The sequence below is a fragment of the Myotis myotis genome, unplaced genomic scaffold (genome assembly GCF_014108235.1).
Source record: "Myotis myotis isolate mMyoMyo1 unplaced genomic scaffold, mMyoMyo1.p scaffold_m19_p_5, whole genome shotgun sequence".
NCBI classification, from domain to species: domain Eukaryota; kingdom Metazoa; phylum Chordata; class Mammalia; order Chiroptera; family Vespertilionidae; genus Myotis; species Myotis myotis.
The window spans coordinates 5,589,045-5,602,842 of record NW_023416357.1 but is presented as its reverse complement, the minus strand read 5'-3'; the positions used below and the strand labels follow the sequence as shown (position 1 = coordinate 5,602,842).

Sequence of the window (13,798 nt, the reverse complement as noted above, 5' to 3'; positions counted from 1 at the left end):
TCTTAGGAACCAGCTTCAGACGATTGGGATCGCTGCTGCAAACACATGGGGTCTATTTCTTCTTGTGTTATTGTTGGGGTATGGCTTGGTGGAAATCCCTCGGTCATACTGGAATGGAGCAAAAAGAGGTTATCTACTGATGAAAACGTATTTTAAGGCAGCCAAATTGATGACAGAGAAAGCAGATGCAGAAGAGACTTTAGAAGATGTCATGGAGGTAAGAAGTTTAAACCTTGCAATCCACAGCATGCTGCATCTCCTTTTGGATACAACGTTAGTTTGTTGTTCTTGTTGTTAGCACACGGATGGATGTTAGACTTAAATTTTGTTCTTTATTTTTTAAAATATATTTTTATTGATTTCAGAGAGGAAAGGAGAGGGAGAGACAGGAACATCAATGATGAGAGAGAATCATTGACTGGCTGCCTCCTGCACGCCCCCTACTGGAGATTGAGCCCACAACCTGGGCATGTGCCCTGACAGGGAATCAAACCATGACCTCCTGGTTCATAGGTTGACACTCAACCACTGAGCCATGCCACCCAGGCCTCTGACCCCTACTCTTAACCACTGCATTCATTGCCTCTTTTCTCTTTGAGCACATTATTCCCAAGCTCTTGCAATGCTCTTTTCTCCACTCTCTTTAGCTAATTCCTACTTCATTCTCCATTTGGATACTAACTATCTAGCGTTAGAGAACTGTATAGTCCTTTATATTATACTAGAGGCCCAATGCACGAAATTCGTGCAAGAGTAGGCCTTCCTTCCCCCGGCTGCCGGCAGGCACCCAGGACCCGGGCTTCCCTCACAGCCCTGGCTGTATCGGAAGGTCATCCGGAAGGATGTGCAGTCTAATTAGTGTATTATGCTTTTATTATTATAGATGGTGAATGTGATGTGAATTATACAAAGGCAATGCTCTAGTATAGAGAGGTCTCACTTCTGAATAGTGATCAGAGGAGGCGTGAAATAAGCTGGGCCAGGAAGGATGAGTATAATATTCTATAACTGGCAGCATCCTGGTTAGATATCAGGAGGTTTTAAAACCACATTAATTGAGCATAAGGTTTGAAAAACACGTTGTTGCCAGGTAGCGGGGCCTTGACTGTCACACTGAAAAGTCCAGACCATATTTTGAAAGCAGTGAGGAATCGTTGCACCTTGCAAGCAGGGAGGAGACATGATCCTGCGGTGCAGGGTGGCCAGTCTGGTGGAGGTGTGCCGAGTAGAGCATGGAACAAGAATATGAATACGTGTCGTGTACTTGGAGGGAAAGCACACTGGTTTGAATACATTCAGTCACCTATTGTTTTATAATTAGTGATTATGTTTGTCAGCTACCTATAAAATCTTCCAAATGCAGTTTTATAAAGACCAGTTTAGTGTTTTTATGTTTCTCTCTGAAGTGAGTGTATACTACATCCATGTGTGTATTATTCTCTTTGAAGCATGAATAAAATTTATAAGCCATGTCAAACTAGTCAAAGGGTATTTGCTACCTGGCCAAAGAAGTCACTTCTACCTTTTGTCATTTTTCAAGGAAGCGGATTTGGGAGAGGGAAAAATAGCTACTTATTTCTGCTGAAAATTGCCTGTTAGCCTGACTTCATGGATGTTGTCTGGCCTGCGTAGTAAAGAATCGATTAGGCACAGTAATGACAGAGCTCAAAGTTATGTTATTTTATGTGAAGAAAATAAGCTAATATTTCAGATACCTTCCACACTTTGTAAAAACTATAAACTTTTGAAGGAAACTTACTTCTGTAACAAATATAGGAAATACCCATAGTTAACTGTTTCAGTACTTACTGTGGTTTAATATGATGAAAGAATGTAAAGGAAATATGTAATATTTCAGATGTAAATATATAATTAGTTCATATTCAAGTTTTACTAACAAGTCAAGAAAACTTTAAGGCAGCGTACTAATGAAAAATTGTAATATAATGATGCTTCCGGCACCTTTTAAAAACCCAAGTCTCATCTCATTACCCCGTGTTTAGCCCTTACTCATTGATCTCAAAATAAAGTGTCATTGAGGACAGCAGAAGTGCTTTGCTGGAGTCCCTCTTCAGCCGGCCCAGTGCTTCTCAGGCCCTCACTCTTCCTGTCCCCGAGGCCACACTGGACTCCTGGTTCCTTGAAACTGTTCCTTTCTGCTTCAAGGCCTCCGTACATGCTGCCCCTCTGTGTGGAATATCCTTGCCCCTTCCTTTGATGGGCTGACTCCTACTCATGCTTCTTATATAATAATCAGTCCATCATAAATTATACAGCAGTCTCCTCCCCATTCCTGTTTGAATAATGCGTTTTCAAGCTCATTTAGCTCGACAGGAGCAGTGCCCTTCGATATGGATTATTCATAGGGTCTGCATGTGTAAAGTTTTGATGGGTGTTTCTAAATTACCTCCCACATTGTACTGTGTATAGGGAGCTGGTTTCCCCACATATTTTTATGATTTTGTGAGAAAATCATTCTCATTTTAAAATTCATAATTGTTTTTAGTGAGCTCGAATATCTTTTCCGGCATTTATCAGCCTATTGCATTTCTTCTGCATTCTTCCATTTTCCTGTTGATTTGCAAGCGCTCTCCCTATATTAATGATAGTAATTTTTTGTCATATAAGTCACAAATATTTTTTCATAACTTTATATGCCAGATGGTTTTCCTGCTTCCAGTATTGTATCCCTTAAGGCCATTCTCTACTCAACAATCAGAATGTTCTTTTTAATTTTCTGCTTGGTTCTTCCTTGATTCCCAGCCTTTGTACATGCTGTTTATTCTATCTAGAACAGTGGTTCCAACTTTTACAAAATGTTATTAAAATTATAGAATATTATGATTCTCTTAGAACTATTGGTTCTAAAGATTCCTTTCCCTAACCCCTTTATGCCTTTCATACTCATAAGATTGCTTATTTATTTTATCACTAGACTCTGATCTTAGTCAAACAGCTGTGACGCCATGTCTTCCCAGCCCACTCTCTGGTGTGGGATGTGGTGACCTTACACATTGCACAGTGCTGGCCTGTAGTGTGCTCTTGATAGACAGACATGGGGTGAATCATGAGCTGTGTGCTCTCCCACTGGAAAGGAGTGGGTGCTCTGTGACATCGGGACCTGTTCTGCTGCCTCTGGTTTCTTCACTGTATTTTAGATAATGAGATAATTAAGTTGATAAGCAAGGTAAAGGAGCATAGTCCTTTTCTTTCGGGACTCAAAGTTTGTTTAATCCTTCATGACTTTTTTATGATGTTTATTCATCTTTGTGTGCCATGTAAGAAAATGATAAGAGAGTAAACCTAGAAGATAGTAGGAAGTGTGAGGATATACAGAGAACTATTACACCGGGTGGAGCAAAAGTAGGCTTACAGTTGTGAGTATGTGAAACAGTTTTTGTATTATTATTATTAATTAATTATTGTATTAAACTCAGAGCTGAAACCTACTTTTGCCCCACTTCGTGTAACTTTGTATGTATTTTTACTTGTGTTCTTAAGAACTTTAATCAGTGCGTGGAACTTCATGTAAATGCTAAATACTTTGAATTGAAGTTAAACTTATGAGAATATATATATTTATATGGTACCTAGAGCATTCTGATTTGAAACAGCCAATGTATAAAAATGGAAATATTTTCATTTTTCTCACTATTTGTACAGGAGGTTCGTAAAGTGAATGAAAGCATCAAGTATAACCACCCATTGAGAAAATGTGTTGACACAATACTTAAAAAGGTAATTAATCATATAGGCATCTATTTTCCTTTGAAATATAACTTTTTATAATAAAAACATCCGGAAAGTATGAAAACAGCCTATGACTGAAGTCTTTGCAACTGCTTTTCATTTTCATGGAAATACTGACCATAAATCAGTAGTAATGTGTACACAGAATTTGTTCCTTTGCATTACAAGTTTAACATTAATTATTGGCAATGTTTTGCTTTGAAATGTGGATATAGAGGTTACATTTAGTAATGTATGAGAAACAACTGCCATAGCACAGTGATGAAGTGTCATTGAATGTGGTCACTAAAGGCATATCTCCTGTAAGAAAATAAGTGAGGGTCTTAATAATCTGTTTTGATCAGCTTCCTAAAATAAATGACATATTTAACACGATATATAAGAAGTCACACAATTAAGATTTTACTGTATTGTTATTGCACTAAGAGTACTCATGTACTTTCAAAAATGATTATTCAACACATAAGTTCCCCAAATATCTTCTCTACAGCTACAGAACCACTGAACTATCTCTTTTCCTATAGGCTAAATTTATTATACTGAGTATTAGCTAGTGTTCTGTTGGCTAAGATAATAGTCATGAGAATCAATTTTCTAATCATTCCTCTCATATTTGATACTTTTTGGGACCTATTCAGAGAAGTTAACTAACTTGTCCAAGTTCGTATAGATAATAGGTGACTAATAGCAGGGCAGATAACTCTAAGGCATGTATTTGTTTCTCTCTACCATTCTTTTCAAAAATTCAACATCTTGGATTTTTTTGTGATTTTTCTTCATTATTTAGCTGGGAAAATAACTGACAGTTTCATTAGGTGCTTACCTAGAAAGATCCTTTTAAATACCAGGTGCTTCATATGGGCAATGTTCCTTTGTCTTACTCATCCCCAGCTAGTTTTTCTGAGCGCAAAGGTTAATATTAATAGAGGTAAGAATAAACTCAGTGCATCTTCTTTTTTTTTTTGAGAGAGAGAGAGAAACAACAATGTGAGAGAGAAACATTGATCAGTTGCCTCCTATATGCACCCCGACTTTAGATGGAACCTGCAATCCAGGCATATGCCTGTGAACCCACAGCATTTTGGTGTATGGGACAACACTCCAACCAGCTGAGCCACTGTCCAGGGCTCAATGCATCTTTTAAAACATTTTCAAAAAACTGTTATCAACAAAACCTCCAACTATTTAGAGATGACAATAGAGGAAGATATTCTTGAGAAAATTAAAATTAGAAATGCCTCAGAATAAAAGATTTTTAACAAAATAAATTTTTATCTTTTTGCAAATAAGATTTTTAAAAATCTACTTGTTCCCTTTAGTGCCCTACAGAGTATCAGGAAAAAATGGGTAGGAACATGGATGATTATGAAGATTTTGATGAAAAGCATAATACCTATCCAAGTGAAAAAAGTCTGGTGAAATTACATAAACAGGTAACTGTATTAATTAAAGCTATATTACTTAATGATATTTCAGTCAGATTTATAATTACTGTCCACAGAAAATAAGGGAGAATTATTCACTGAACATAACTGTTACCTATACTACCGAATGTTAACTTCCTTGGCCCCATCCAGGAAATGCCACTAGCACTTCTCATTGTTGTAACAACCAAAACGTACTCCTTAACGGGGAGTTGAACACCGTTGGATCAGAACATTGACAGATATACCCCTATTCTCTATCTTAGGTTATTTACTCAGTTCAGAGGCACCGTCGAACTCAAGTACAATGGCAGATCCTTCTGGAACAAGCATTTTATCTAGAAGATGTAGCAAAGAATGAAACTAGTGCTACTCATCAGTTTGTTCACACCTTTCAATCGCCAGAACCGGAAAATAGATTTGTCCAGTATTTTTATAGTCCTGCAGTTGGTATGTAATTTGATATAAATTTCAAAGTTTAATGATGATAATTTTTCTGAAGAAAAAAATGTATATATTTTCACCAATGTGAAGTTGAATTATATTTGTATTATTTGACTTACGCCAAGTGGTAATATTATGTATCTGGTAAACTTTCCCCCCAAAGAAAACTATTTTACTTTTCATTTGACATATAATCTATCATTTTGCACTGTTACTTCACAGACAACCAAAATTCTAGCGAAAATATGTGTGCTATATCAAGCATATTTTGTATATATAATATATACTTAAAGTAATTAGAATTCTAAGTAATTTCACATCACAAACTTGGGTCACTCCTTCAATCTTGACATACTACAAAAAATATTCCTGTAAGAAGTACCCTTTGATTATTTACATTTATTAATCTATTTACAAAACCTATACTCAATTATTCTATCCTCCTTTATGATTATTTATGACACTTTCTTCAGTGTTATGGAGTTTAATATGAAGAATTTAATGAAAATACCAGTGTCATGGTATTAAAACTTCTGTTTACCTTAGATATTCAAATAAATGCTTATGTTCACTTGATTCTCTTTTGTATGTTTGGTTTTCAGTATGAACACATAATGGTGGTCATAATAAATCTCTCAGACATCTTCTTCACTGAGGATCTTTCCTAATTAAATGAGGGAATGATGTGACACTTGTTTTCATTCATTTGACAGATATTTGAACTCATATATGCTATGTATTGTTGGGTGCTTGATATATATCAAATGAATAGAAAAGATAAAAATTTCTGCCCTCGTGGAATGAGAAAAATAGTCAATATACACATAAAGATATAAATACAATGCTGAGTAGGTGGTTGGCTATAGAAATCAGGGTTCAGAGCAGAAGTCTGGTCTGAAAATATAACTGAGAGGGTCACCCATGGGTAGGTGGACCATGGGTGGGGATAAACCAGTGAAGAAGTAATGGGAGAGAGAAGAGATAGTCTGAGGCCCAAGCCTGAGGCATTCCAGACTTTAGGCATCGGGTTGATGAGGAGGAGCCCACAGAACAGACTAGAAACGGAGGGGCCGATGAGATAGGAAAACTAGGACAGTGAAGTCTTTTGAGGAAAAGGGTATATAAAGCACCTCTTCAAATGTTGCAGGTAGGTCGAGTATCATGAATACTAAGACTTGCCCGTTGCATTTCAGGGAGGTGAGGTCGGGTAAGGGTATAAAAAGCCAGATTGGAGTTTAAAAATAAAAATAAAAAGGAGAGCAGGTAGGAACAGTAAGAATAGAAAACTCTCAAAATGTTTTCCTCATAAAAGCGAATAGAAACAAGAGGTAGTAGCCAAGGGAGGATGGCAGGGTCAAGAGATATTATAGACACCATTTGTGAATGGCATCTAAGAGGGAATTGAGGAGACAGAAGAGAATGCTGGGGGCAGTGTTCATGTGCAGGGGAGATGAAATGGAAACAGTGAGCAATGAAGAGAAGGGCCTTAGGACGTAAGGCACAGATGTACCTGAGCAGATGAGAAGATGTAACGGTGGAACCTGGGGAGGCCTTCTTTGGCCAGCTTCTATTTTTCCAGTGAAGTTCTGGGAGTAAGAGATTTTGGAGGAAAGAAGAGAAGGTGTAGAATATTTGCTTAGGAGACTGTGCATGGAGAAAATTGGTGGATTGCAGTAGGCTAGCCAGGCAGTGTTCAGGGTCCACTTGAAGCTGGTGATTAAGAATTTAAAGTGAGGCGAGCCAACAAAGTTGTGTGACTTCCTCCTTCAGTGACCTGCTCCACAGGTGCCGGCTCAGGGTAGCCACGGGGTTGGTAGCCAGGGCATGGCCTAGTTCAGCAAGTATAAGGAAGTAAGAGGAAGCAAAAGGATTGGGACATTGGGGAATGGTTTGCCTCAGAGACTGGAGTCTGAGCTGGTAAAGAAAGCAATAAAGGACATCAGGTGTTAAGTGGCAATGAAAAGGTGATAGAATAAATGGACTGTTGGTCCAGGCAGAGACAGAGTTGGAATACTAGATGAAGGTGTTGCTTGGACACAGGGATGCTGTAATGAGATTACAAGGGAGGGTTGGGGTTATTGGCAGTCAAAGGCTTGGAGAATGAGCAGTTGTTGTAGGGTGGAGGACAGAATCATTGGAGGAGAGGAGGTGAAGGAAGTGGAAGACCAGAGTTTTGAAGGGAGTATCGCCCGTGTGGCTGGAAATCACTAGGAATTAATTATGCTGGGAACAGAGTTGAAAAGATCTAGAGTGAGCCAGGAACTCAATGTGCAATGCATGAAGTGAAATGCAGCCTTTTCAGTTTTGTGCGTTTTCTTCTTTTTTTAAAAACTTTTATTTTTACCTAAAGGCAGATTTAACAAAAAGTTACCAGAATATTAACAAAGAATTTCCATATACCCTTCACCCAGATTCTCCACTTGTTAACATCTGACCATAATTATTTTCTTTTATCTTTCTCTCTGTGTATATATTTTTCCTTAATCTTTTCAAGGTTGAATCCAGACATGACGCCTTTTAACCCAGAAATGTTTCTGTGTGTATTTTTTTTTTTTTTTTATAAATAAAGATATTTTCTAACATAACCAAGTACAATGGTCAAAATCAGGTTGGGCATTGTAGTCAGTTGTCTTGTCCTCCATCTCCTTTCCTCAGGAGCAGGTTCCGTCTGTGTTTTGTGACATTGATGTTTTTGAGAACACAGGCCAGTTTTGTTTTTTCCAGCCCCTGGGTTTGAGTTTGAAGTTTTCTCATGATTAGATGCGGTTCTGTAATGTTGGCAGGAACCCTGCAGCAGTGATACTGTCTTCTCATCGTGCATCCTAGCAGGAGGCACCTGAGATGTTGGTCCCATTATTGGTGATCATTCGGTTGGGTGGTGTCTGCCTGCTCCCTCCACTGTAAAGCTACTGTTTTCTTCTCTGCAATTGTGTATCTTATATGGAGATATTTTGAAACAATGCAAATACACCATTACTCCTTTATGGTTTCCATAATAATTTTCTTCTTTTCTCTTTCAGAGTGGTACTGGGAGTGTCTTTTGCGTCCATGGTTTTACAGAATACTGGCTGTGGTTTTGTCTGTCTTCTCTGTGATTGTCGTGTGGTCGGAGTGCACGTTCTTTAGCACGACACCTGTCTTATCCCTCTTTGCAGTCTTCATACAGCTGGCTGAAAAAACATATAATTATATTTATATCGAGGTCAGTTTGTATCTGCTATTAATAATTGTCCATTCATAGTATAACCCTTAACTGTAGTATCTTTTCTCCATATATTTCTTCTAGCAAATATGCAAATAGTGAAGTTATTAATTTACATTTCCAAAAAAAAGCTTCATCGATTTACCCAGACTATAAAAACTAAGAACTGTATCTCAGGACAGATGACAAGATACAAACTAGTGCAAAATACCCTTTTGGGAATACTTGCATTCTTTTTATGCCAGCGAAGCCACATAGCTTATAGTCGTCATGTGAGGGAGTTGCCCAGGGAATGGGAGAGCAGGCTCACTTCAGGAGGTAGATTTGAAATTTAGGGATAAAATGTGAAAATGGTTGAGATGTAGAATTTTTCACATACTTTCGTTTTATTAAATAGCTAAAAAATAATCTGTTACAGTAGCCCTAGCTGGTTTGGCTCAAGTGGATAGAGTGTTGGCCTGTGGACTGAAAGGTCCCTAGTTCGATTTCCGGTCGGGGCACATGCCTGGGTTGCAGGCTTGATCCCCAGTAGGGGGTGTGCAGGAGGCAGCCGATGAGTGATTCTCTCTCATCATTGATATTTCTATCTCTCTCCCTCTCCCTTTCTGTAATCAATAAAAATATATTTTAAAAAATTTGTTACAGTATTTAAATTTTAGAATGTCAAATGTTAGCCAGAAATAAAGGATAAGGCTGTGACAGGGTATAGAGTCCATTGTCTTAATCTGTTTTTGTTTTTTGTTTTCAGATTGCTTGCTTCCTTTCCATCTTCTTCCTAAGTATCTGTGTTTATTCTACTGTGTTCAGGATTCGTGTGTTTAACTATTACTACTTGGCTTCACATCACCAGACTGATGCATATAGCCTTCTTTTCAGTGGCATGTAAGTAGATTGTATTTAGAAACAAGGGAAGTGTCTTTATGGCATACATCCTTATTGAGTTCTCTTTTATTTCTTGTTTATTGGTTTTCCACTAACATCTGTATTTCTCTGAGCTAATTGATTAAGTTTAAATATTAATTAGATATTTGTTGATTGCTAGCTAAATACTGCTTGAAGGTTCAGGTTAAAATGGGGATGTTAGATTAGGATGAAAAAGAAAGACATAGTGAACCTGGATTTACCAATTAGAGATTGCATAAGTAGCTTAGTAAAATATAGGAACATGAGAGAGGTTAGAGACTAAATCAGACCTAGGGGGTATTCTGAGATTTAGTGGCCTCAAACTGAAGTGTAGAGGACTGAGAAAACCAACAGGAATAATTTTTGCCAAGAAATTTAGCAAGAGTTTTGAGAGAGAACTTTAGCTTGGGCTAGGTTGCACCATCTATTATTCGTCCATGTTGTTAAATTAGTTATATTGGGTATTCATAAGGGCTGGACTAGGCAGGTTTGCAGAGGAATCAATAAAGAAAGTATCTCTAAGACTTTTTTGTTAACCTTTTTTACCCAAATAATTATAAATTCATAGGAACTTGCAAATGTAATACAAAGAGTTCTCCTATCAACCTTCCCCCAGTTTTCCCCAGTGGGGACACTTTCTATAGCTGTTCTACAATATCAGAACCAGGAAATTTACATTTATACATTACTACTAACTAGACAACAGACCTTATTTAATTCTCACTATTTTTATCCTTTATTCGTGTGTGTTTGTGTAAATTCCTATAACACAACTACAGGGTGATACCTCCCCCCGCCCCCCAAAAAGTATATACATTTTAACATCTGATAGCTCAATTTTGAAAATAAAATGTATTTTAATAAACACTGCCTTTATAATTCTGAAAGTGTGTGTATACATTTCTGGGGACACTATATTTTATCACCACATCCCTCATATTACCTCTCTATTTTTCAATTACAGTTGACATTCAATATTATTCCTTATTCGTTTTAGATATATAGCATCCTGGTTAGATAATCGTGTACTCTACAGAGTAGTCCCCCTGATATTACAAGTACAGCCTGGCCCGCACATGTAGTTATTACAACATTGACCATATTCCCCATGCTGTACTTTACATCGCTGTGACTGTTCTGTAACTATCAATCTGTACTTCTTAATCCCTTCACTCTCTCTCCCTTCATTTTCCTCTCTCCTCTCTTCAACTCTGTAGTTCTGTAAGGTTCTCTTTTTATCTGGACGCTTGAACTCTAACAGTTCTTTGTACCTAAGTTACCAGATGGCGTACTTTGATACAGCTTCAGATCTTTCATATATGAGCACGTTCACCTTGAGGATGTTACCGTCCTCGTCGTGCTGCTGAGAGATGGCACAGATGGTAGACTTGGACGAGGTGCATCCAAAGGCACTTCACTAGTTCTTGGGATAAAGCAGCGGCAAACATTACCAAAGCGGGCAGCCTGAGACTGGAGTTTTGCCTTGTAGGTGTTGATATTTTTAAGGAATATGTGATTAATAGTATGTTCAGAATATCTTCCAAGTAAGTAAGGGAGTTTCACTTTAATAATTCAAAAGATATATAATACAGATAGATGAAAGTAATAGTTACAATGATCTGAAATGTTCTCAGTACATTTCAATATAAAATGTATTTTGCTACTTTCTTTTTACATATTCTGTTTATAAATTCTTATTGCAGGTTATTTTGCCGTTTGACTCCTCCTTTATGTCTTAATTTCTTGGGGTTGACCCATATGGATTCCTCCATCTCTCACCAGAATACGCAACCAACTGCTTATACATCTGTAAGTATGGTCAGCAAGCAGAGTTCTTTAGATTCATAGTCTATATGGGATGTTATTACTGATAAAAAAATTTTTAATATATTTTATTGATTTTTTACAGAGAGGAAGGGAGAGGGATAGAGAGTTGGAAACATCAATGAGAGAGAAACATCGATCAGCTGCCCCCTGCACACCCCCCACCAGGGATGTGCCTGCAACCTAGGTACATGCCCTTGACCGGAATCGAACTTGGGACCCCCCAGTCTGCAGGCCGACGCTCCATCCACCGAGCTAAGCTGGTCAGGGCACTGATAAAATTTTTAATTCAGAAAAGTTCTAAAGCATTATTTGGATCTTTTTAAAATAACTAAAACTGTCTTTTAAATGTTATATATATAATTGCTAATGACTGGATGAAAGTGATTTTGCTTTCTTTTATTATAAAAAAGTGTTTTCTGGTTTACATAGATCATCTGGTAGTATTAATAGACTTGACCTATAATAATAGGGACTTTTATATCTCTAGTCTTAATGTATATGATAATGTTCAGTAATGCTTATAAAATATTAACTTTCTTTAGAGGAAAACCTTTTAAAGTAAGCAAATTAAGGTATAATCAGCACATGACATTGTATTAGCTTAAGTTGTACATCATCATGGTTTGAAATATACATATATTGAGAAATGATTACAGTCAATTTAGTTAACATTCATCACCTCAATAACAATTTCTTTTCTTGTGATAAGAATTTAAAAATCAGTTCATTTAGTGCTTTATTTATACTTTTTCAAAAGCCTGTATTTATTTATATAACTGGCTATGTGTGAATTCTCTAATGACGGAAAAAATAAAATATCAGGGGGACTACTCTGTACTAATTTAACTTATTTTTTTCTACTTTTGCCTTTCTTTTCAGATTATGGGTTCCATGAAAGTTTTATCCTTTATTGCAGATGGATTCTATATATATTATCCTATGCTGGTAGTAATTCTCTGCATTGCTACTTATTTTAGGTAAGAAAATTAGCATCGTTTATTTTCCCACATACTCTTAGCCGTATCTGGGTATCGTTTCTTCTTACAACTCTTTTAAATATTTATTGCTTGGGTTCTGGTTGTTTGTTTTATTGTGGCTTTGGGGATGTTGGGGATAGTTTGAAAGGATTGCTTGAGTGATGAAGTAAGGCATTTTCTATGAAGATATTTTCAGGAAAAGAGAGGTAGAGTTATTCATTACAAATACTTAGGCTACAAGTGATAGGATTAATTACAGAGTGTTAACTTGAAGCCCTGGCCTTCAACACTGACAGCCAAGTATCCTATATTATAAAAGCCCAGCGACCATAATGGCAGAATGACCGCTGGACCAGTCACTATGAGGTGCACTCTCCACCGCTTGGCCCCTTTCCCCGGCTGGCAGGCTCTCATAGCCCAATGGTGAACGAGGACTCGGGGGTGAGTGGCCGAGGATGTGGGTGGCACCAGGCCAAGGTCCCTGCCCCACCGGTCACCCCACACACAGAGGGCGACCCAGGGGTGGGGTTGGGACTGGCGAGCGGGCGGAACAGCCAACCTCTTGGCCCCTCCACCCGGCCGGCAGGCTCCTATCGCTGATGGCGAACAGGGAACCGAAGTGGTTGGCAGCAGGGGGGCGGGGCCGGCTACCAGCAGCTGGGGAAGATGGCCCTGATCACAGGCTAGGCCTAGGGACCGTACCTGCACACAATTTTGTACACCAGGCCTCTAGTCTATATATATAAAAAGCTAATATGGTAAGGGTCCGTCCGGGTAATGACATCATGTAGTAACGCCCGGCTTCCTCTCCCTAGCGACTAGCCTCCTTGCAGTTTCTTCAGCCCAGGAACACGACTTGCTTTATAGCCAGGTGGAAACATTTCACACTTTAACCAAATGTCTGTGAAGCGTTTTCCTATGCCTCATCTCATTTGATCCTCACAGAAGTCCTGGAGTAGGTAGATAGGAGACTTGGTGGAATCCTATTTTCTTTTCATTAGCTGGAAAATGGAGATTTAAAGTAAGAAATGGTGGACCTTGAAAATGACTTCAGGTTTTCTCACTGCACAGAATATAGTCAAACACTACTGCAGTTAAATATTTTACCCTTCGTTCTCCCTGCATGATCTACAATAATCTTCTTCATGTTAATATTTACTGCTGTGTTGCTGACAATTACCTGAAAGAGAAGTTGGGGTGCTTCACTGGGCTGGAAAAAGTTTAGCTAAATCAGAAAGCAGGTCTAATTAGCAAGTTTGTTCTATATCTAT

General features: G+C 38.0%; 1 protein-coding gene across 10 annotated transcripts in view; it reads left to right on the top strand.

Moving 5' to 3' along the window:
• LMBRD2 (LMBR1 domain containing 2) overlaps nucleotides 1–13,798 on the top strand; it is a 49,571-nt gene that overhangs the window by 16,305 nt on the left and 19,468 nt on the right. For all 10 annotated transcript variants that reach the window (XR_004967425.1, XR_004967427.1, XR_004967426.1 and 7 more), the window contains 8 exons: nucleotides 7–217; nucleotides 3,664–3,738; nucleotides 5,070–5,183; nucleotides 5,441–5,624; nucleotides 8,639–8,820; nucleotides 9,569–9,702; nucleotides 11,427–11,532; nucleotides 12,430–12,527. Coding sequence is in view for 7 of the 10 variants with exons in the window: in XM_036308346.1 (XP_036164239.1) it covers nucleotides 7–217; nucleotides 3,664–3,738; nucleotides 5,070–5,183; nucleotides 5,441–5,624; nucleotides 8,639–8,820; nucleotides 9,569–9,702; nucleotides 11,427–11,532; nucleotides 12,430–12,527 (1,104 nt within the window). In the remaining 3 variants the exon portion in view is untranslated. The remainder of the gene's footprint in view (nucleotides 1–6; nucleotides 218–3,663; nucleotides 3,739–5,069; nucleotides 5,184–5,440; nucleotides 5,625–8,638; nucleotides 8,821–9,568; nucleotides 9,703–11,426; nucleotides 11,533–12,429; nucleotides 12,528–13,798) is intronic.